The following is a 24,908-nucleotide window of genomic DNA, read 5'->3' as shown; positions in this document are numbered from 1 at the left end:
TCCAGTGCTCAACTCAACAAAGCAGCCTGTATAGGCTTATAGGTTATTTATTTTCTGACAACTGAAGTTTAATCCGGACTTAGCTAGAATTCATTTGTAATCAATTATAAAGCAGGTATGCTGATTGCATGAATTATACTCTGTATTTCGAAACTTTTTCGGGAGAATTTAAGAAAAAGTATGTCTGCGAGAACGCAAAAAAAAGAAATATCGATGTTGCACTTAGGAAGCCGTCATTATTTACGGCTGGGGTCGGAGTTCACTAAAAAGGATGAAAGCTACGGGGGCGCTGAAAATGCAGAGCGGAAGAAGAGGGGCCACTCGATTCCTTTAGAAATGTACTGAAGCAGTTAGTGCATTGATGAAATTATACAAAAGTAATAGAAAAGAATGAAAAACACTACAGGTCAAAAAGTTGTACTATTTTAAAAAAACACCGTACAATTTGATTAATATATATACCAAGTACACATTTGGTATATATACTAAAAAAAGCTTAACGACGTATACATGTGTATCTGAGTTGGCCATCAGTTTCCTTCGATGACTGTTATTAAGTTACTAGTAAATTCCAGGGTGAGTGAAGACGCCCTCTTTCGAAAACGTTCGATTATGTAGACATTGCTATTGCGTGACCAAGCTATGGATTGTGCAATGAATGCATTTTTCGAAAAAAATCAACTCTGAACTATGACGTGTGTGATATTTTCGTAACAATTACCACAGCATTGTATCAATTTGAATGACAGAACCTAGGTTACTATAACATAAGGACATTGAATGTTGGCTTCTGTTAAGCAGTTTCACTTTCAAAACCATAAAGCTTCTGCATTACCGTTTTCTGCAGAAAATAGACATCGATGACATCGGAGGGTTTTCACCAAAATAGTACAAAATCTGTTACATTTGTACTCGCAATTTTGACATACTGGTATACTTCTTGGTGGTACGTAGACTTGGTCTAAGTCTGTGGGCATGTAAGTATCAAAACAGTGTAAATTGAAGGAATAAACTTCAGCAGACTGTCGTGCTAAATGGTAGACTGTTGCGTAGATCGTGGCTTTGCCGGACAGTAACTGCTTTGACGAGACAAGTCAAGCGACTGGGGGCCCGTCTAGGTGGTACTTGGACATGAATATTATGAGATTACTTTTAAAAGTTCTTCTCTGGTATTTCTAAAGGAAAAACGACGCGTTTTCACAATTTTGCATTTTACTTCACTAATTTCAGCGATGGAAGACGAAGCACATTCATGTCTCACTTTGGAAACTTCTTATTTAAAATGCTATGAGACAACATTAATGGGGACGACCTATAAATTTTACAACTCCATAGCTGTCCATTTTCCGATTTTTTTCTGTCTGCAAACTGTTCGTTTTAAAACACTGCCAATTATCATATCGCGATGTCCAGTGCTAAACTTTACAAAATAGCCTGTATATAGGTAATCCTAACTATTATTTATTGTCTGACAACTGAATTTTAATCCGGACTAAAATTCATCTGTCATCAACCATGAAGCAGTTTGTATGCATGACTTATACTCTATATTTCGACACACTTTCGGGAGAATGCAAGAAAAAGTATGTTTGCGAGAACGCAAAAATTGAAATATCGATGTTACACTTATTATCCCTTTAACGCAGTATGCGCCTCAAAAGTGAAAGACTTAAACTTTTGCTGAAACTTTCCTCAGTGAAACTTTCAACCATTCTCTTATCAATTAAGAAATAAAAACTTGAGGTGTCCGTGCAAAGATTTGTCCTAGAGAAACAAACAATTTGTATTTTAACAATTAATGTCGTGATGTGTAATGTGTTTATGTGAAGCGAAAGGTAATTTTTCAAGAAGTGGATAATAAAGTTATTCTATCCTATTCTATAACCTAACATTTACCAATACTTGAAATTCAAAATGGTCGCCATACCTGTGTTAACTATATGGGGAAAAATAGAACTTTCGATTTTCAGAAAACTAAGACGGTTATTTTTTTCTTACTCCAAGAGCGTTAAAATGAGCCCCCATATGTGGTAGATCAGAAAAGTATTGTGAAAGAGTCCGAATATTTGTTCCAGAGGCGCATTCTATCTTAAACAGCTGCGGCTCTGAGTTAGTGTTTCACCTGAGAGACGTCTTTCAAGCACAAGTCGATTTGGTTGTTTTACATTTAGAGTTTAGAATGTGCTCGATCATTTCAGACCTGAATAACCAAGACCTACTTTGTTGACTTGACGGATTTATCCCCGATCGTAAATTCTAAATGACGCGATGGCATCCCTGAAGACGATTAAAGCTCAAACGCACAGCTTGTTGTAACCGAATCATGTAGTCCTTTAAATTGTAGGCATACTCTGTATTGTATGTTAGAACCAGTCTTGCATGCACTTACATTTGACCTCGTTTGATTTTGTTTTTAAGGGTCAAATTCCATTGCTTGACAGAAAACAACATACGGAATTCTAATAAACGCAACTCGATATGTTACACCACTTCAGGTTATTAAACTAAATGCTCAATGTCAACTACCCTTTCAGTTTGATAATTATCTAAGAGAATGTTTCTCTTTGCTTACGCTTTGCCATCAATGCTGCTGATTTGATTTTTTAACTGTTTCGTAATGGGAGAAAACTTAGATTTTGTCTATATATGACCATAGAATCAACACCGAGTCATTTTAATTATAATTGTAATTACAAAAATAATAAAAATCATAATTATTATCATCATCATCATTGTCGTCGTCATCGTCGTTGTAGTTGTTGCTGCTGCTATTGTTGTTGTTATCATCTATACTAGGAAATCTTTCAACTTAAACAAATGCAACGCCAGATTTCGTACCTTAAGTATCTCTTGCAGTATGTTGAACTGAGACATTCAAGAATATTTTCCAAGATGAGTCCCATTAAGCAAAACTAGTCAAACATCCATGAGATCATGGTATTTAAAAGAAGCACTGTTCGTCTCTGTTAGAAGGATATTACTCACCGTGTTTTATCTAGGAAAGGTGTTTGACTTTGCAAAGAACTTTGATCTAAATGAAGTACGAATAAATTTTCAATTCAAGATCCTTCAGATGGTAGGGCAGAGAACAGGAAACTCTTCAATTCTACATTCCACTAACAGGAAACTGAAGTATTTCAACGAATTTTCATTGTCTTTGTCCATTTTGTCCATAATTCCGTTAAATGTACGTCCGCAACAACTAAACAGATGTTCAGATCATGATTGAAGACACAATTAGTGAAAACACAATTAATAATGGCCATTAAATTTTGAAATTTTAATTAATTTGCCCACTATTGTTCTGTCTGTAAATGTCTGGCACACACTGACACTAAATTCTTTCACTGGAGTTTGAACTATTTCCTGTTTACAACCGTGTCTGTAAGAGACATCACCGATCCGTCCAGCGCACTATCGCGCCTTGGACGTTTCAAAAACACCCTGCATACTTGCCCATATAAGTACTAACAAAGATCTAAAATAAACAGCTCTCCTTCCAACAAGTCACCGCTTTTAACACATCTTTTCCCTGTTTGCATTTTTCTCTCCTAGTCCTTGCACTCTTGTCTTATTTGCGTTTGTTATCCATCTTTTAATTTCGTGTTACCATCAGTGGTACACTACAGTTTGTCTGCTTGTGTCTGTGTTTGATATTCTCATCTGTTTAGCCAAAGACAATCTTCCGCTCAACTGACTATGGTTGAACGCAATGGTATGCAATCTACCGTCTTTGTGTATTTATCTATACACTTTCTTCTATGCTTTACTCATTCTGTCTTTGTCTTATAACTGTGATCTTGCAATGTCAATTTATTAGTCATCATAGCTGTCTTAGAGTAGAACTGGTGACAAGAGATTCCCACATCTTGCTGGGAATTCCCAGCCTCCATTTAGGCACTGTTCCTCTCCAGGCTTTCCCTGCCTCCTATGTGAGTTCTTAGCATTAAAGTAGAGTGTGCCTCAGGGACATGTCTTTGGACCCTCAAATTCTTACAATACTTTTCTGATCTACCACTTGGGGGGGGGGCGGTTCATTTTAAAGCCCCAGTATATCTGTAACTTTTGAAATATGTTGACCTGAAAAAGGATTTCTATTTTCTCTGGCTTCCTTTAAATTCTACAAATTTAAACGACATAGTCTTTTACTACAGAAAAATTGGACAAGTAAATTTAAATTTTAACCGTTATTTTGATTTCCCCGCCATTTTTAAAGACTGGTAATAAGCTTATCACAAAGAAAACAAAGCATATGATGTCCCAGTAGAAAACATTCTGCACTATGCATTATATTGGACTACTCTGTTGTTTCTGTGGAGATTCCAATTCAAATATGCACGACATACAGTGTTTTTACTTTATTTGCATGAGGGCGCCATTTTATGTTTGGGCAAACGTTTATTATTTATCTTGCTCAAAATTGCACATGCAGTCCCAATGGACAGTTTATTATACTTTTATAAACACCCCTCAATGAGTACATTCCAACGAACTTGTTTCAGTTTGGAAGTAAAATCACAAAAATAATGCTAAAAGATACAGCTATTGGGCCTTTAAAGTTCTTGGAGTAAAGAAATTTCCCCGTCTTAGATTTTCGAGAATCAAAAATGCTATTTTTCCCAGTAGAGTGAACAAAGGGATGGCGGCCATTTCGAATTTCAAATATCGGTGAATGTCAGGTAACTTGTTTCTCTATTACTATAATATGAACGGTGACCTCTTATTGTTATTCCTGATTTGGTAAGAGAATGGTTGAAAGTTTTATTAAGGAAAGTTTGAGCGAAAATTTAAAGGTATACTGTCACCTGTTCCAATTTTGTCACAGTTACCATGGAAAGAGAAAATCTAACCAATCACAGATTTTAAGTGGGTGGCCGCTTTTTTAAAAACAGCCCCCTTACATGGGTATTTTGAATACCAAGGAACGCCCCTTTGACCATATATGGGCATATTTAGACTACAGGTGACTGTATACCTTTAAGTCTTTCACTTTAGGGGTGCATACCACCTTAAAACGATTAATTATTCTGGTTTCAGTGTCAATTTGCACTCTATAGCCCTGTCTGTGTTCCGTCCTTCGCCTCGCTCTGACAACGCAGAATTCAAGTGGATCCGTTCGAACCGATCTCCCTCCCAAAAAACTTTCCATGACAGATGATCGACCCCCTGTCAAATTTCGATTTCTCTTGAGTAGCTCAGAAGTTCTGGGAAGTCCTAACACTTCTATTGGGTGGATGGCGGTCACATTCTATGTTGTTAAATTTCCAACTCACATCTAAAATTTTACAACTGAAAGAACCAAGAATGAAATTGCAGACAGAATATCATTTTCTCATCGGCATTTTATTATCCAGTGCGTCGTAGAGGGTTGATCTAGCCAAAACGAATTGATATTACATGCTTGCCTTCCCTTTTATTGTATTCTACGTACAGCGGATGTCGCCAAATATCACATGCTGACTTCATTCATTCACGATAACGTAGGTGGAGGAACGAAAGTAGGACACAATTATTATCAGCAAGTAATATTGCTGCTGATGATGATGATGATGATTTGGATATTAAGCTAAAGGATATACACCCATTGACCCAGAATTTGAGGCCAATCAACTCGCTAAACAGAACAAGACTCGGGATTTTCACATGCCGTCGCTTTGTTACATGCTATCAGGTAGCGTTTAGATTTTGCTGTCAGTTGATGGGCCGGCTAAATCTTGGGATCATCTGAAATTGAAAAACTGCAAAGAAGGAGGATCGTGTTTTTTCCACACAGCTCAGAAATGGTGACTTGAGTTTATCCTGTCAAAAAGCCTTGTGTCAGTGTACTAAAATATTCAGGCAGTGAATGTGATTCTCCGCATATTTTCATTCTATTAATAAACCAGTATACTATAGTTTAGATACAAGTACATGAAGTTTCTGTCTTGTTAACCTATTGTCTTGGCAGGTCTTGAAATGACTGTCTCGCCATAGCTTTTACCAGCAGAGTGAAAATGAAAGGTTCCCGAGGCGGTGCAAGCTAAATGTTAAAGAAAGACCTGTTTAGAAATTTATTTTGTGAAGTTATATGGCTAGCTAATTGATTTCCTGTTGATATTCAAGAAAGACATTCACAAAACTTATCTTTTTTGTTTTTCATTGCCAATAAGTATTAAAATGTTGGAATGTGGTTTTTGGGAACATATAAAGTTTATGTTCTTGTATTGTAACTCCCTTAAATCAATAATCATTAATATTTTTCGTGTCAGCTGGTATCACTGTGGTGAAGGCTATGTACTCCTCACTGAAAGAAAGCTTAATTGCCTGGACATAGTTGCAATATTGTGTCCTTAAGCACGGTAGTGGTGGCCATTGTTATCGTTGACGATTTTTTGCCACCAAAATTTTAGTGCAACATTTTACAAATTTTTATGAACTTTTCTGTAATTTTTCTGATCATTTTGGACCAACTAACACAACATTTCATTGGCCACAGTTTTTCATTAAAATTTTGGCAAAAATCTGACAAAATTGACTTAGGTATATCTTATAAGTGTGACAAAAATTGACTTTGGCGCTCAAAGGGTCAACCAGATCGCAATACATGGTTGTATGAAACTCCACGAAATCAGCTCGTTATTATTGACTGAATGTGTGTCCTACATCATTAATAGTGTCGATACTAAATTTAGGGTTCGACTTGAATTCACTGTCATCAAACTGGGTGTTTTAGAATGTTGTAGAAGCAGACAAAGAAACTGTGGTTGATACATGGCAATAACACTTTTGAAGTAATTGTCAAAAGTTACAGCTACTGAAACTTTGCCACAAAGAACAAAAAAGATTGAAATATCAACTCATAAGAATTTGCATGGAGGTCATGAACTTTTAGGAGTCATCGACTTTTTGGGGGTTAGAGGTTTACTAATTTTGACGGAGGAGCAAAACGTTTGCCGGTTGACCCAGACTGAACACCCCTTCAGTTAGACACTGATAAAATAACGGACCTCCAAAATGGGAAAAAAGTGAAAGCCCGAATAAGCAAAATTTAAAAAATAACAAAACAGTACTTTTGCGGGAAGATGGGCAAACACTACCTGCTGAATTAGGTGTTAGGCCAGTAGTGCGCCCTGTATATTGTGAGGATGTGATGACGTATCTGTGGCGATGACGTCAAGTGGTAATTAGCCTATCGTTTGGGTGTACCCAACCTGTCAAAGTTCAAGCATGCCACGACACAAGCGGACGAGGTTGTTGGCAAGTTGATGACATCTACAGGAGGTGTGATTAAAATGGCAAAACTGATTCATCATTTAATAAGTACAGTTACTTTGCGGTGACTCAGACAATCACATGTATGTCAGAACATTCTTAGAACTGCAAGCAAGAAGTTTGTAGCAGACTACTAATTTCGTGCTCATGTCGACAAGATACCTCGGTTGCCAGGCCACGCGTGTTGACACTACGGCCACCATAAATAAAATATTACAGCAAACCACTTCAGACTTCTAACGAAATGTTAAGCAATGTTGACACAATTTAGAGGCATTTTGTGACTTTTAAATCACTATTATCTTCACCTTGATTCATTTTACATCATTTTTCCTACGAAATGTCTTCAATCAAAACACCATTATTAATACATTATCGCTTATATGTCAGTTTTTTTCTAGATGGTTGTGTGAGCAAATAATACGCGACTTACCTGAACGCCATGTAATGAGGCAACGACATCTAAAACCAAGCAGGTTACCAAGAAACTCTTCAACGCCGACCTGCGAAGGATAGACATGACGAAAATGAATCACACGGAATGAGGCGAAATCTATGTCTAGTCACACAGTCTAGCGTCTCAAGCGAACTTACGCCAACTGTTGACTAGAACTACATGTAGTTGGAGGAGAGTGGATGGTTGATGACGCCATGTATCTAGGCGGCATTTGCAGTCGATATCATTTAAAAGAAATCTAACCCTAACGGGGTCATTTGACCGCGGCTGTGAACTCCCCGGACAGTGTGCCCCCATAGTTTTAAAAGGCAATCCGTGGGCAGCTGTAAACAATTATTGGGTAATAAATCTCTTTGACGTTTCGAGGGCGTGCTGGTGGTACATCTACTCAACATTGATATTTCACAGTACATGACCTTAAAACCTCCAAGCCAAAAAAACTCCTGGTTCAAATAATATTGAATTTTCAATTAATTTAGCGAGAGCGAGCAGAGTTCCGACACGCGTGACACAGTTGTATCTCCCAATGGGGTTGTGACCCTATGGTTGCTATTTGGATGGGATCTCACAAAGTTTTCCCGTCTTGTTGACAAAAAGTACGGCCGCGGTCTCATTAGTACATTTCTGACACGCGCCGGATTGCAAGAGCGGACCAAAGGTTCTGGGATCGTGTATATGTAGAAACTCGCTAAAAGTGGAATTTTAACTTAGAGCTTGTCTTCTTTTAAACATCGGCATTGTTCCATTGGCTTTCCGTGGTTATGCGGGCAACCAAAGCCACATATCCGTCGTTTATACTGCAGCGTTTTCAAAAAGCCGAGACTACTTTGGCTTGCTAAAACCCCTTTCCCTCATCGTCCTTAACCGAAGGCCTTTCAATGGCAGAAAAAAAAGCGCGGGATCGCGAGAATGGTTCCTCTCGTCATGGTAAACGATACCAGTTAAGCATTGGCGCACATTGAAACTTGATGAGCTGGATGTAACGGTAATTTTAGAGCCTTTATATTGTACAAGAACGATCCCTGAACAGTGATTAAAGAACAATCACCTTCGTGTGGTGTTAGGTTTAATGGTCAAATCTTCCATATATCATAGTCGCTAATGTGGGTTCTGGCTTGTGTTACTTTAGGCTTGGCGGAATTTTAATTCGGTTACAACACATCTGTCGGCGGGGGGGATTTAGGTACAGTTCACATCATCTAGGAACATCGTGAGGCAAGTGTGCTGAAACCAGGGTAACTAAAACAAAGATGCTATTATGAAGGAAAACGGGTGAAGGATGTATATGTATTTCGGACATCCGATAGCTAACCTTTGCACAAAATTCAATACAATTAAAATGCGCCTGACATTGACATGAACAGGAGATATTTCGGCATTTCCGATCAAACCTTCGCGAAGGAAGGGTTCAGTTTTTGTGGCCTGGGGACGCGAGAAAATCGGGGGGGGGGGGGTCTTCTTAAATTTGAAAACTGCAAGGGTGGTCATGCTTTTTTTTTCATACAAATGATTTTCCAAATTGCCAAGCCTGTAAAAAAACTTTCTTTAATTGCCAAAATTTGCACTTTGACCCCACATTTTTATTCTTGATTTTGAAAGAGAATGGTTGAAAGTTCTATCGAGAGGAAAGTTTGAGCAAAAGTTTCGAGGTGTGAACTACCTTCAATCTGCTCATATCCAGTGATAAATCTGTGCAGAATGCAGTATGGTTAAATTTTATTGAAAAAACAGGAATTCATACGAGGAGATTTTCAAAACAATTACATGTGTACTCAGAAGGGAACAAAGCAGTAAACAGAAAGAAATATTCAAATTATTTGGAAACTTTACCAGACAATGATGGTGATATATCAGAGCCTGAGATATACTTCACTCAGGTGAAGTAGAAAGGCCTGTTATCGATGACATTTGCATCGGTACAATTGCCTTAAGAACTTTTTGAAGCTTTCAAGACCAAGTACACTGCATACCAGACTCGCAAAAATTCTTTCCTACTGATTTTTCGTCAATATAAAGTGTATAGGTACCAGTAGTGGCACTGTAGTCATTGACAATTTAACTTGATTCAAGATTTGAACAGATTGTAACATAGACAGGCTGTGACGCCGAACCATGCACTGCTCATTGCAAAATAAGTGTAATTAAAGGCCCATACAGTAACTTTGGACAATGGTTTTTCAGGTTTTCTTGCTTCACACGTGTTGTGTGCTGCATCGTACGTGTTGGTAATCAAATTGAGGTCCGGGGTTTCAATTGTTGACAATAATGATATACGTAACACACTGAATTGACGAGCTAAATACCATGTATTTAAAAATGATGTAGGCAGTAAAACAAAAAAACCTGCCTTTCATATAGCGTACTGCCGGGTTAAAAAAAAACAACCGTTACTGTGGCTCTAAAATATAGCAATATCGAAATGTAACGAAAATTAAGCTTAAAATTTGCTTTAGCAATGGTTCGTGGCTGGAGGGTCATTATATGTTTATCATGTCCCAAGAGGAGCCATCACATTTTTCAGTGGATAAGGGTTTACTGATTTTTACGTTGATACGAAGAGAATTTGCCGGCCCACCCCTTCAAAATTATTGAACGCTGACTGTACATGGTACCACATTTACACGGCACATAGATGAATATAGTCTTGATGATCCGTCGCTCGAGGGCGCTCTTTGCGCTCCCCCTCTTAAGGAGGGGAGCGAAGGGAGCGACGAGCGACGGATCTTTCAGTCTAAAATAAATATCAATTACAAAATGATACGAACAACTAAAATAATATGCAAACATCGGAACTAAACGAATTTTTGCCTACAGGGTAGCCTCAGAGAAGTGACGATTTTATCGTCTTCATTTACCCAAGTACTGCTTGATTGGGTAAGAAAGAATCGTGGGAACTTGGAAATCAAGACGAGGACACTTAAAAACTGGTATTACTCAACTAGACTCCAGAAGGACGTGATGTCAGTTATACCTACTTTCAGTTTAACCTGGATATGAACTCGTAAACAATGCGAAGCGGAGCAGGAATTAATGGGTCAGGTTCATGAAACTTGTACATCTTTACATCCTTGCATAGTCGGCGGTTTTTATGTAGTTCGAGGTTCATCTTTTGCTTTGAGAGAGATGAAATGTACGTTTTGCAATTCAGAGTGAGTTTCAAGAAATACATCGACAGATCTCAGTCGGTCTGATCAACTGTTACCGAAGGAGTTTCCGATCACTCTGGTGAAAATACAAGAATATGTCGTCGTGAAATTTAACTAATAACAAAATGGTGGATGCCCATCTTGGTTAACTTTTTGAGACAACGGGAGGGGAGTATGGGTGGGGGGCGATGGTGTTCAGCGCATATAATCTCGATTATCACATATAGGAAGAGCGAGCACGACACATTTATAAGTATATCCGGTTTCACTTCAATCAAGTTTACTGTCATGATTATAAATCCTGGAAAAAGTCAACTTATCGCCTTCAAACTTACATGTAATATGTCGTTTCTTGTGTTTTTCAGTACATTGACAAGAGACACTAGTGAGACCTCCCATGACGCCGTGATTCCCAAGCAAGCTGCCCAGTGCGTATAGGGTTATGTACTGTGTCCCTCTTTCGATTTTATCATGTTGTCAATCATTGGTGCAAATTCCAAGTGCTTGGTATGAACGCACGCCAATTCACGTTGTTTCCGGGATAAGGACCCTGTTCACACTTTGAAACCGAGAAAAATGCTAAAAACGTAGTTGGAGATGTAGACGCTGATATTAAAGGGGAAAAAAATAAAACTCATAAGCATTGTTAGTGATAAATAACGTTGCTTGTGGCCGAGTAGATGAGGTAAGCATTTTAAAAAATCAGAAAATAATTGTATTTAATAATAAAACATAGGGCCAAAGTCCCTGAAGCTACTATAGACATGGATACAAAATTAAGTATTTCCTGACTGTATGAAATCATCTCACTAAGGTCATCCTAGAGACTTGTAAACCAAATATTAAAGCTGTCTGACCAGTGGTTTTGAAAAAACAAGCGACTCAACAGTTGACAGAGCTCTGCTGTGTTATGTAGAGAATAACCTTTTGTGACACATGTATTGATGAAGAAGCGGTTGGATATCTTTGATAGCTCATTTCAGGATGGCCTGACCAAAAATGGAAAAAAATTCCGTAAAAATACAGATTTGCATATTTCATCAGACTACATTAGTCTATAATAGCAAATAAACGAGAGTTAATTACATTCTAATTTAACTAAACAAGACTTGCTAAAATCAAGATTTACGTCATAAAAAAACAGCATATCTGTCAGGTTATAAAGAATCTTGAGCTGGTTATCTTTTAATATCAGTATTTTCATCCTATTAACCAAGCACATTTTAACTTTCAAATTAATATTGTAAGTAAGTTCTGTTGAATATAAAGTTGAGACTGTACGTACTCAGAGAAAGCACACTGAAGAGACAAATATTTGAAACTTAAGAAGTTCAAGGTCATCAAAAGCATTATAAGGAATCATGTTACACTTTCATTGCACTGTTTACACAGATTGCATAAATGCTATAAATAGCACATGAGGAATCTTACAGCCCAGCTTTACCATAAAAACCCCATCACTTTGACCACTCTTTCAATTGACCACTCTATTTTTTTCCCTAAAACAGTAATGTTATTTTATCCTTACCAAGTCAACCATAAATGGAAATTAGAACTTTCTCTATCCCTATTTATTTGACCACCCTATCATGACAAACTACATGTATTATGAGCAATTTCTTTTAGATAACATAAATGGTGGTTCAGAATATATCAAAGTTGGGATTCAGAAAAGTTGCCTTTACATGTTTTAATCCTCCAAGATGGTAAGCATTTCACTATGAACTGTCAAAAAAAGTTGAACTTTCTGATAATTCCACACTAAAATTATTTTGGCTTTGATGATTTCCTAATTGATTCAATTATTTAAAATCATTTTAATTATTTTTTTCTGGGTGAATTGATAGGGTTTATACAGTAAAAGAATTCCATACAATGTAAGTCAAATTTTGACCAAAAATGACAAAAAAATTCCTTAAAAATACAGATTTGCATATTTCATCACAATTTGAACAAATCTAAGTTTAGTTATCCCTAGGGACCTGTATACCAAATAACATAGCTGTCTGGCCAGCGGTTATGAAGAAGAAGATTTTTTACCAAAAACACCTTTTTTTGCATTAATTTGCCTATTTTCAACAATATCAAAAAATTAAAAAAATAGTTTCTCAAAATCATAATTTTCATCTACACAAGAAATATCAAATCAGTAAGTGCCGCGGTTCTCAAGATATTTGAGTGGACGGACGCCTCACAAACGGACATACATACATACATACATACATACATACATACATACATACATACATACAGACTGACGACGGACGCCGGACGGATACCAATCCCAATAGCTTCTATAGACTATAGTCTATAGTAGCTAAAAAACTCGAGTATTTTTCAGTCTTCTGTTTAGACACAACAGGAACAGAGCAGGGCGTATGTGACGCAATACAATGACGTCATTGACAGTGTTTGTGATCGACTTGGCTTCAATCGTAATTCAAACACCTTGACCATTGCGCTTCGAAACAAATATTGCGGACTTAGAGCATGTATATTTATCAGCCCTCTCCCCCCCCCCCCTTCTGTCGATGATCAGCCTACAGCCCTCATGCAGGAACTGTGATCAGCCTAAGCTCGCAAACTCACCGTTATACAAAACTCTTTCGGGCCAAACAGCATGAACATTGAAAGATATGTAAAAGACAAGCAAACTACAGTGAGATAACCAGGAGAACGATAAGAAGGCGCAGAGTGAGAAAAGCGATGAAGATGTCGTAACCTTAGTACTCATTTTGTGTTGACAATAATCACAGCAATACAGAATATTTGGCTAAGGCGTAATTACTTAGCTGAAATAATTTGATGTGGAGACGAATAAAATAACAAATTCTACGTCCTGCTTCATATAGACGGCTTGCTATTATTGATAATGTATTCATGACTGATGATGTCAAAATCAACTCTAACTTCGAGGGCTATATGTATATGTTTGGTTGTCTCACATTAATCACCTGTCGACCTGCATTATTACGATTTTAGGGAGATTTTGTAAGGTGAGAAGGTTTCGTGGAATAATGCTTCAATATACACGGATTACTAAACATTTGGATTACCAGTAAATAACGGAATACTTCATCGTGCGAACTTACAACCATTGCCTAGCGGTACGCATGATATGATTGTGAACTTTCAACTAACTCGTATTTACCCATCGTCCGCTCGTACGGGTCCGTTACTTCTGATTTCGGGGAGCATCCAGCTGCCCGGACAAGAGACCTTGGCAAGCAAAGATGATATTTACCATGTAACAAATTGATAACTCCGAGAAACATCTGGCCATGACCCGAATTTGACCTCATCATGTACAATTGAGCATATTGAGACCTTTCTGCATAGCGAACCTCTGCGGGTACAGTAAGTTTGTTCCAACATCATACGAAAAAATTGGTTTGCCCAGCAAGATCAACGACTCCAGCATGGTAGGGGGCACGAAATATATGCATTTGAATGCCATGTACGGCTCCTGGATAAGTCTCACTTTGTCAAATGTTCACTATTGTATACGTACAGTGTCTACTTACGTCACTCCTACCTGAATCGAAAAAAAAATGTTGTAACATTCACTGCAGAGACAAACTGGCCACATTAAGATGTTAATGGCTGGACAATTCCATCGCACTTGTACATTATTCATAGAGCTAGCGCTTTTTCTCTCTGCTCAAATCCAGCGATAGTCAGAATAGTACAGTATATTGATCATCTACTTGTACTACGATAGCTTCACTGCAGTTTCATGGTCGCAAGGCTACAATACACTTAAATCATCAAAGTAATCGGATAAAATGTGTACAAATGTCTTCTTCAGTCACAGGTATATGACATATGGCACAATTTCTAACATCAATGTAAAATATCTACCTGTTTAAGACGAGGAAAAGAAGTTTAAATGCCTGACACTGGTGTTCGTGTCGAACATCATCTTGACCTTTGACCGGGAGTGTATTATACTATGTCAATATAGAAACTTACGTTGAGACATAGGCTAAACGTTGTCCCCGCAATCAATCCTACACACAGACAAAATGTGTTTCCCTGATTGACGACAGTGACTTGTTTCTCCTATTGGACGTATGGTCAGTGTAATATTTATCACAGAACAATAAAATTATGCCACGGTTCAAGTTTGTTGAGTCTGTTCTTTGATAACACTTTCCGGGCCCACAACACACAAAACATTCTCTGAACTCGACCCAGAACCACACTCACATTTTATGGAAGCCAGTCCCGTTAATACATGCTTCCTGCCCCGGTGTCCGCCTACTTATCCGACGCCTATCGATCCATGTCAACGACAGTCTACAACCAACATGGTCCAATATATACCTATCCCCCAACCCCTGCAGACATGTCCTTAAATCTGTTCGTAAATTTACACCTGACTACTATTCGAATTGTTCCGTCTGCCCTCTCACTGATTTGACCTTGCGGTCGACGTCAAAGGCATCAATTCACTTTATACACTTCGCAGAGTTGTGTGTTACGTGACCAAACCTGAATCAATATTGTCTTAAAGGACGCATAGAATGCGCGTGACATTTTTCTTCACATCAGCTGGTAGAAAATTTATTTATTTATTTATTTATTTATTTATTTATTTAAAGCCTGTGCAGACTTAGTCCGAGTTTCAGTACAAAATACCTTTGCATATTGCCTGGGTTATACCATTGCCCATTAAACGAGTAAGTTCATTACGGAAGCTCATTAATCGACCAAATGGGTCGTATTTGATGCCACTGATTGTTGTTAAGTCCTTTTGTTGAGAAATTAAAGTGTTTTCTGACAAACTTCCAAAAATACCAATGCTAACTCCCACTCATAAGTACTGCACCACTTTTCAAACTAGTTGTTTATCTTGACCGTAGACCCTAGACTGGTGTCTATGTCTTGACTTACCAAATTTAAAAATAACCAGAAAGAAGTTTTCTCGTAGCTTCTGTTGCGTGCAGCATCTAGGGTCAAGAACATACTTATCACGACTCAGGCAAATTTCCAATGCGAAAGCTTTAATTGAATATAATTAGTCTTCCGTGTTTCCTACTCTGTTACTTGTTGTTTTGGAGTTCGTTGCAAAGGTTTCTCACAATTCGGTCGCCTATGTTTTCGACGCTCTAAATTTCACGAGTAGTAAGGATTCCCAAAGGATTATTCAGTAAACAGATTTGCCTTTGTGATCAAAACTTGAAAGGGACGACAAATGCCCGGAGAAAGTAAGAGTTTGAAGTAAACATTGGAAACAATAGCATGCCCAGGGTAAAATGCTATCCTTTGTGATTCTCACTTAACGATGTTGTCACTACAATGACGCTTCGGGGTGTAGCGGCTATTTCGTGAGCAAGTTATCGTCTCAGCCAGGGTTCATCCTTCTCGCTAGCCGGAGCTTGTTCTGCTCCACGAACCTACGCAATAATCTTCACAATTACTCGAATAGCTGTTGCCGTAAAGAGGCCGGTGGTTTACGACAGCGGGGTTCATATGGTCAAATTATTGGTACCCTCGTACTCTGGTTTGGAAAGGATTGTGAATTGGTTCACCTAAACAAAAAAAACCTTTCATGCGTATTTTCATGCGCTTTCCTGTTTATCTTACATATGTCGTGCTCTGCAGCCAATCCTGTGAATCTTGCCAAATAGTACAAAAAAACATTTCACACCTTTTGTAACATGCAAGTATTCCGCGAAAGTTTGAATTACGATGACGTTTAGCACATCTTATGGGAGAAACATACTATAACTGTAATAGATTTCTTTATTGAGAAATATGGAAAAACCTGGAAAAGATTGATAATCGCCTAGTCCTTCATGCATGTGATCAGTAAGTGAAATCAAAACAGTCTGTCATAGTGTAGGGCTCCAAGTGTGAAATTTCTTTACAGAATAAATTCTTTGTTTGACCTACATGGGGTCCCCCTTCTCTTAATTAAATCCCTTACGCTAAAATGCTGGTGCCCAAAACGCTTTACAATCATACACAATGGAAGAGATAGGACGATAGCCGATGGCGTTGAATTCGCTGACAACGAACGACGGCATGTGAAAACAAAGTCGTTTCTTGCACAACCAAAAGACACACATATTAGCTAACTTGATGAGGCTTAGCTTGTCTTATTAACGTGTAAAGACACAATCCTTCCATAACCCTGTTTACATTTTCGTTTACAATATTTTATGGCGTCAAATAAACTACTTTCTGTTCAATTAAATAGAATTCCTGTCCTGATTGACGTCTTCTAGCCTTTTAAAAATCGTGACACTTTACGAATGTCATCCAACCACTTTACAGCATAATGCCACCCTTTATGAATGCAAACAGAAACAAAGCCGGCAAGAAGTTATTATTCGGTGTGGTAAATAACAAACAGTTCCCAGTTATTTGTATGACAAAAAGTCCGTAACAAAACACTGCATCGGTCAGTTTAAATTTCAAGGAGACGCAAGACGCCGGAATTACGCTTCTTTGCTTTTGATCTGTCCTGGTACTGGTAGTAGTGCTAACTTCTGATGTATTTTCAAGTATTTTTGTTCCATTTGCAAAATACAGTTTGTTGTTCTGCTCCCTCAAATGCCTCGTGTTCAACTACTCAACACAGACTGTGTGTGCAATGGCCAATGTTATTCTTGACAACTGAATTTAGGTCCTGGCTAGAATTAATTTTTATCAAAAACATCGACAATCGTACACAAAGCGTTTCGTTAAAGAAGGCCAAATACGGTTTTACTTGAACACACTCTTGAGTGAATGATAAGAAAGCTTGCTTTTTACTGGAATCTAGCCGATAAAGATTTTATTTAGTTACTGCACTTTTAAGGCTTGGACACTTTTCTAGTATCTTGTGTGGCTCAGGTGTAATTTATCAAGAGTATTGCCATTGCTGTTTGTTCGTGAGTATGGATTAAGAACACCGCCAAAAATTAGCTTGATGTCTTTATTTGAAACTTATGCCGCCATTGTTATATTCCTTTATTTGATTCAATTGGGCCGTTTTTATGACGTTATTTGGTAATTTCGGTCATCACTGTGACATGATTCAGTCATTATTTCATTATTCAGTCGGTATCATCTCATTATTCAGTATGGATGACTTTATATCTTACTTTCATGCTTTCATAATTAGGCCACTTTTTGGTTATTCGGTCATCACAATGTCGCTAGTTTCTAATTATTTTGCTAATATTTGGCTTTTTGTTCTTCATTATCTCAGTATTTATTACCTACTTATTCAATCAATATTATCTCATTTTCAGACATTTGTGTAATTACTTGAACTTTATGTCATCATAATTGTACCATTATTTGGTCGTTCTTTTGTCGTCTTTATTCATTTATTTTTGGTTATTGTGTTTTTATGTGGTCATTCGTTCTTTTGTCTTTATTATACGGTTATTTATGCATTATTATGTGATTATGTGCTGACCTACTTATTTAGCCGAATTAACCCATACCAAGAAACTGTTACACAAAATGATCAGATGAGCTGAAACAAGTAACTAAATAAGAACAGAACAATGACACAATAACGACAAAATAAATGACATGTCCAAATAATGACATAATAATGATAACATGTTTCAAATAATGACATAAATCCTGAACAATGATATACTATCGACTAATTAACCAAATAATAATTGAATACACCGACCAAATTAACAAAATATGGGAAAAATAATGACCAAATAACGATATAATAATGGCTGAACAACCAATAATGATGACATAAAAATTCCATAATTAGAGGTTATCTCTGTTTTTGATCTGTAATCTGAGCAGTGTGGCATTATGATGAACCCTTTGAGCGCCAAAGTCAATTTTTGCCACCTTTTAAAAAACATATTTACCAATTTTTTTCTGATTTTTTTTCCAAATTTTTGATCAAAAACTGTAGGAAATGAACAGTGGTGTCAATTTGTTCGAAAATTGTCAAAGAATACAAAACATTCATATAAAAATTGTTGAAATTTTGCACTAAAAATTTGGCGGGAATATTTAAAGCACTCAAAGGGTTAAAATTAATTGATTACTTATTCATCATTAAATATAATGCTGGTTCAGTTGCTCGTGAAATAAACGCCTTAAAGAAATTGTTTCGATTGACTTCGATGCGCACCCATGCGACACTACACATGATGATTCTGCATATTTAGTCAAGCGATCTTCTGCACCGAGGCTTTGTGTTTATGTAAAGGAAATGTTCCCAAGAGAGGATGCAATAACATGGCTGAAACCAAAACCTCCAAGGCTCTGTGACATTGTAACGTAATACATGTAGGTCTACCTGACCAAGTTGTCGTTCAAACGAACCGGCTGACCCAATAGGCAGCGAAACCTGGTGTTCGGTGGTGGAGAATATAGAAACTGTATCTCGCATTTTTATTCGATCACAAACATTCGACACCCGTTTGGTCAGCTTTTTTTATTATCAAAGCAGAGACGTGGCGTCAGAGGACCGACCGACCGACCGACTGAGCGACAGACAGACAAACTCAGACGGATACAAACTGACATACATATAACTGATCTACACCTCCAACTTCTCAATGCTCTAAATACGTCTGACTTATAACCAAACATAACCTCATGTGCAACCACGCGTGGGTTGCCAACATTCGGAACATTACTGACTACGACAGAGCGCGACACTACACTGCAGCCTTGGAGATGCCTTTAGACTAGCCTTCTAAATGTTTGGCATGTTTGTATGTAACTTTGCCTCAGAAGTTTTATTTTGGTAAAATGGTTTAATTTGGTAGGCGGGGGATACTGGCATACCCCCCATCAATGCGACTACTCTAATTTTTCTGTTATGATGTTAATAAGTCAGCAGATGCCGACCGGGATGCCGACGCGTGGCAAGTCTGAGAGGACTTCGTCCTAATAGTTTCCATCGATGTAAATAGAACATGCATGTGGCTCTCTTCAACAGTACTTGACGAGTAAACTTTACACTGGAATCATTATTTTGCAATATGATATGCATCGTACATGATCATCAGCTTAAGGTAGAATGCGCCATGGGGACATACATTCGGACTTTCAAACTTTTACAGTTCTTTCCTGATCTAACACTTGTGGGGGCTCAGGCTCATTTTAAAGCTCTTGGTGTGAGAAAATTTTTATGTCTAGTTTTTTTTCCGAAAATTAAATGTTTATTTTTTTCCATAGAGTTAACACTGGGAAGGTGGTCATGGATATCAAATATCGTTAAATACTGAGTAATTCGTTTCTCTAATACCAAAATTTGCATGCTGACCCCTGATTTTTATTCTTGATTTGGTAGAAGAATGGTTGAAAGATTACATTAGGAAAGTTGGAGCAAAAGTTTAAGTCTTTCACTTTCGAGGTGCATACTACATCAATACTAACACTAACAGTAATGTATGGAGAACACTTAGGTTCATAAACTACTTTGGATAGGTATGGAGAATTAAGGGTGGGACTTGAAAAAATCAGACTCTATGTCAGGGGTACCTGAGATTTATTGTGACTGTGGAGGGGAGGACATGAAGCATAATGAGTGTCAAATATGCACCGTGTTTGTGGAATTTTTTGCGAGACAAAAGACTATCATAATAATAGACATTCCATAAAACAATGACAACAAAACCAGCCCATGTATAGCCGGCAATGCTATTGTTGACAAGTTCATTGAAGTCGGGTGCACATGAAATTTTAAGTAAAAATGCTGGCTATACATATTCAGTGTATCCAAAAATCGCATGTTTTACATTTCAAATCGAACTTAAACGCTTTCTTATACTTTTCTCATAGCTGCTTCAGATTACTCTTTCGTAAAATTGATAATAACGAATAGGTGAGAGTCAATTTGCCTCAAATTTGAAATTTAAAATCGCTCCTCTGTGCAGGAAAGATTCACCTAGCAATGAAATTAGCACACACACAGCGATTCGGCCAAGTCCTTGTAGTCAGCTGATCAGCATGTACTTTATATAGCTGACTTTGCCGAAAATATATTTTAGTTGTTTTATTTATCTTTAAAATAACGTTGATAAAAACAATTTATAACCCCGAATTACAGCACCACAACAGTGAAAGGTTGACCTTTGACACAGCTCGGGTCATTTCATAACGCACAGTAAATACAATGGTTACATTTACATTGCGATGTCGACAGGAGGGACTTCAAATGATCTTGATTAAAATTATAGCTCCAGGGAGGGCCAAAACAGAGAAATCATCTTCCAAGTTTACCAGAAACGTTTGTGGAGGCTGCTTTGTTCAGTCCTGCTGTATTGTTGAACGTTGTCGAAATAATTTTTACCCGTACATCTTTTGCTGAAATATTTGAGTGAAAAGTACGAGGTATTAACAATTGAAAGTCAGCTCTTCAAAATCTAGTAATGATTAGATAATATAGACTCGAATATGAACTATCATTGATTTTTTTGAAATTATTGTATAACCTTGCTACCGTATATTCATATAGGATACACATGTTCATATGCTGTCTGTCTGTCTGTCTGTCTGTCTGTCTCTCTCTCTCTCTCTCTCTCTCTCTCTCTCGCTCTCTCTCGCTCTCTCTCTCTCTCTCTGACTCGCCAGCCATTGTTGTTTGTGCTGCTACTGTGATCGGGGTGTTATGTAATGCCCTACGCTTGAATCACTCTTGCACACAAGGAGGACGATATCATTTCAGTTATTGATAAAGGTTACAACTCGTAAGTGTTCGACAAGTCGAAGGTCGCACCGAGAGGTGATTAGCTGTTACGCACACTTCTGAATTTATAGTTGGATAAACAACTGTGTCACTTAATTTGTCTGCATGTTTTTAGGCTGCACTTTTTGCTGGAAGGATGTCCTTGGGAGTACTTCTGTAGAGCTCGATCGAACCGGTGTATATGGGTGGTTGTTGCATAGTTGCTCCTGTGCGCCGAACGAAATGAGTGCTTCGGCTCGAGAATTTGGTTGTCTGAAGCATTTCTCTGTTCACAATGCAGACAGCCATTAGAGGTGTACTGTAAACCGTACATGTTTCGAATGTTTTCCTTTCTTCTCAGAAAAGTAAACATTTGTATACGTTTGAGTATGATACACTACAGCTATGGTGTACAACACTCCGAAACATTGGCGCCCGAGGCACCAAGAGAAATACGAACCCTTTCCAGTCGCAAATTCCATTGCCGAGATTCTGTTGATTTTTGTCTTTAAATCCTTATCGGAGCACTGTTATCCTAACACTACGCTAGATAAGAGCGCGCGCGACAATACGACGAATTTAAGGTGACCTGCAATTATGAAACTACAAAAACTCGCATACAATACTCAGAGCTGCATTTATAGCATAAGACGAATGATGGCTTCGCAGAAGTAACTTAAAAGTGTATGCCCCAACAGACTACTGCTTTTGCATCTCCATGAGTATCATTTAAATAGCACTTTCAGATCAACAAAGCATCCAGTACAGGACAGGAAACAGACTTGCGTAGCATATCACATTCTGCGTCTTGAACCATGAACACAAGTCACCATTAATCAAATTCCTTGACGAATGGCGAAGTATCAAATCTTGTTTAGGTTCAACCCTTCCTACCACAAAAAGCCTTGACTAGTTTTCGACATAAGCAAGTACACGGGTCCTTGTCTGATGTTTGGGCTCCATGTTTGTCGAATCGAACCGGTAAAAAGAACTTAAGAACTTGGTCAAATATTTAGAACCGGTAATGTCCCTTTCACTGCTCATGCAGCCCCTGGCTTTCAATGCAACGAACAATCAGCGAAACAGAAAAGTTGACACCAGTTTTTGTCTGAGACTTGCTTACATAATACTAAGATTGGCAAGAGGAAGACTGTTTTTCACAAAACTTTACTGATGTACATTAGCAGAGAATTTAGCTGCTGTTGCCGCGTATTACTGTTTATTCTCGCATGGTGGCGAAAATCAGTGAACTCTCTCACAGAAAATGTGTGCGAACAGTAACAGTGTCTCAGTACAGTGATTGGAAGTTTATGTTTCAAAGTTCTTACCTGAATTTGCACAAAACCATGATTCGCAGAAGTAAGTGATCAGCGAGAGGTGACCATGCGATATGCCAGTCAATGCAATTGCTAGAGAAGAGACATTCTCAAGTCCCGCTGGGCGTAATCGGCAGACAGGACGGAGGCGAGGATTGTGGCTTACAACTTCTTTGTGCACTGGGTTCAACTGCAGCTGTGTGTGGTGTCACCAACTGGGTCTCTGTGTAAATAATGGATCTAAACGAGCGACACTGCAGCCTTGATATTCTAATAGCGTTCATCAGGTCGAGCCAAGTGCTAGTGACAAGGCGTGACGGGGGAGGCAACCCAGTCAAGCAGGCATAGCCAGCAGTTCTATAGCGCAGAACGGGCTTTTGTTCCGATTCTACCCAGCAATCAGAGATCCACCAACCGTTGCGCAATCTCTCTTCCAATTACTTTTATGCTCAAAGCAGTACCGTTCTATTCATGAGTAAAATACGGTTCCCGAATTAAAAATTCACACCCTGCCGACGATGAATCAAGTGTGAGCATAACATATAATTAAAGGCAGCTGATTGATAGATGTCGTTGACCCTAGAAATGACAGTTTGAGAACTTCTATCTGTAGGTTGTACGAAGGAAGCTTTACATTACATGCTGTAATCATAGGTTCGCAATAGATCACATAGGGATATGGTGCGGCCAAAAACTATTCCAGAACCTGTCAACCTCGTGTCTCACATATTCTAATTGTTTACATCCCCTTTTATAATAACTTCCAGTGTTTAACCTGTAAGTCGAAAACCATACATGCGTTCAGTTTCGCGCATTACAAACATCGTCATCGGTTTTATTATCAATAATTGTTAAATGACCTTTCATTAAGTCGGGCGGGCAAATTATCCAAATCACTGCAATAATGCCGACACAAATATTTAGGTGAAATTTTTCATCTGCGGGGGGTCATATGCATTGAAGGAGGAAGAGGAGAGTGTTGGATGCGCCAGGGATACTGAGTGCTTGAAGATACCGGGCAGCGCATGGAAGGATGAACCACAGTCGCCTGTTTTCTAAAATTACGCTCTGCGCCTACGCTGCCCATTGACGTGTGTACATATGCTTCTTCTTTGTCAGGTATATGTACACACGTCTATGGAGCACGTAAGCGCAGAGCGGAATTTTAGAAAACAGGTGACTGTGGATGAAGCAGGGAAGGTTGGAGCTTATCGAGAAGGTTGGAGAACATATGGATGATCTGTTCGAATCTTTTTTGATATATGATTTGATAGACAGGCTGTGTTCTTAGAGATTGTAAAGCTATTGATGTAACAAAAGGGCGCTGTGGGACCTCCCTCAGCTAAATACTAACCTAACTACACCGTTCTCTGTTCAATGTTTTGGTTTCAATCGCCCGACGTAACAGGATGTCCAAATGGTGGCGTAATCTCGATGTAAATTAAGCGCTCACAAATTAACGAGCTTTCTTCAATTGTTCAGCGGTTGATTGTTTGCACAGCGTTTGAAGTTAAGAAAAGACAGGGAGCGTTGGGTGTTCAATTGGCTAGGCCGAACTGTAAACCGTAAGAGATAAACCCAACTGTATTTCAAAAGATGTAAACGTTTAGTACTTGAAACCATTGATCTAGTTTTATCTCTGTTCATCAATACTCGAGGGGCAAATTTTTCAAGTGTAATCCCCCCTAATTCGTAGGGTTTGTAACTTAAAGTAATCTATTATGTGACAGAAATTTTACTGGCATGCTATTGTACTATATTATCGAACTGTTCTGTACCATTTAGGGCGTTATAAGCTCCTTCAACTGATTATTGTGTGGAAATAAACTGTCAGCCAGGTATTACGCCGAACGCCCTTCCAGCGGTGGGACAGACTTTAGCCTTTCCACAACAGGACGTGACCAGTCAAAACACTGTTTGAAGTGGCCGAAGGCTGATCTAAATGCCATTGAATGCAAATAGGCGTTGCCAGTTTAATTATCATTTGAACACCCCACGTCATCAAACGCTGCGTGTTCCAAAAACTACTTTTTACAACCTCCAATGAAGACTACAGTGATGACCATCATAGAAGCTTTGCAATA

The 24,908-nt window shown here is 38.3% G+C and overlaps 1 protein-coding gene across 2 annotated transcripts in view; it reads right to left on the bottom strand.

The window, feature by feature from the left end:
- The window catches only part of LOC139121577 (ADAMTS-like protein 5), a 45,860-nt gene extending 22,665 nt beyond the window's left edge, over positions 1-23,195 (bottom strand). Inside the window, exons 1-3 of one of the 2 annotated variants that reach the window (XM_070686599.1) lie at positions 22,837-23,024; positions 11,190-11,460; positions 7,685-7,754 (exon numbers count right to left, since the gene is read on the bottom strand). In XM_070686599.1, coding sequence (XP_070542700.1) covers positions 7,685-7,754; positions 11,190-11,191 — 72 coding nt within the window. In that variant the 5' untranslated portion in view covers positions 11,192-11,460; positions 22,837-23,024. Of the gene's footprint in view, positions 1-7,684; positions 7,755-11,189; positions 11,461-22,836 lie in introns of both variants that reach the window. The other variant, XM_070686598.1, reaches the window with a different exon arrangement.
- Positions 23,196-24,908: the final 1,713 nt, after the last annotated feature.

Source organism: Ptychodera flava, chromosome 21 (assembly GCF_041260155.1).
Source record: "Ptychodera flava strain L36383 chromosome 21, AS_Pfla_20210202, whole genome shotgun sequence".
NCBI classification, from domain to species: Eukaryota; Metazoa; Hemichordata; class Enteropneusta; family Ptychoderidae; genus Ptychodera; species Ptychodera flava.
Note: the sequence above shows the minus strand (reverse complement) of the source record. Positions and strands in the feature narration are given on the sequence as shown.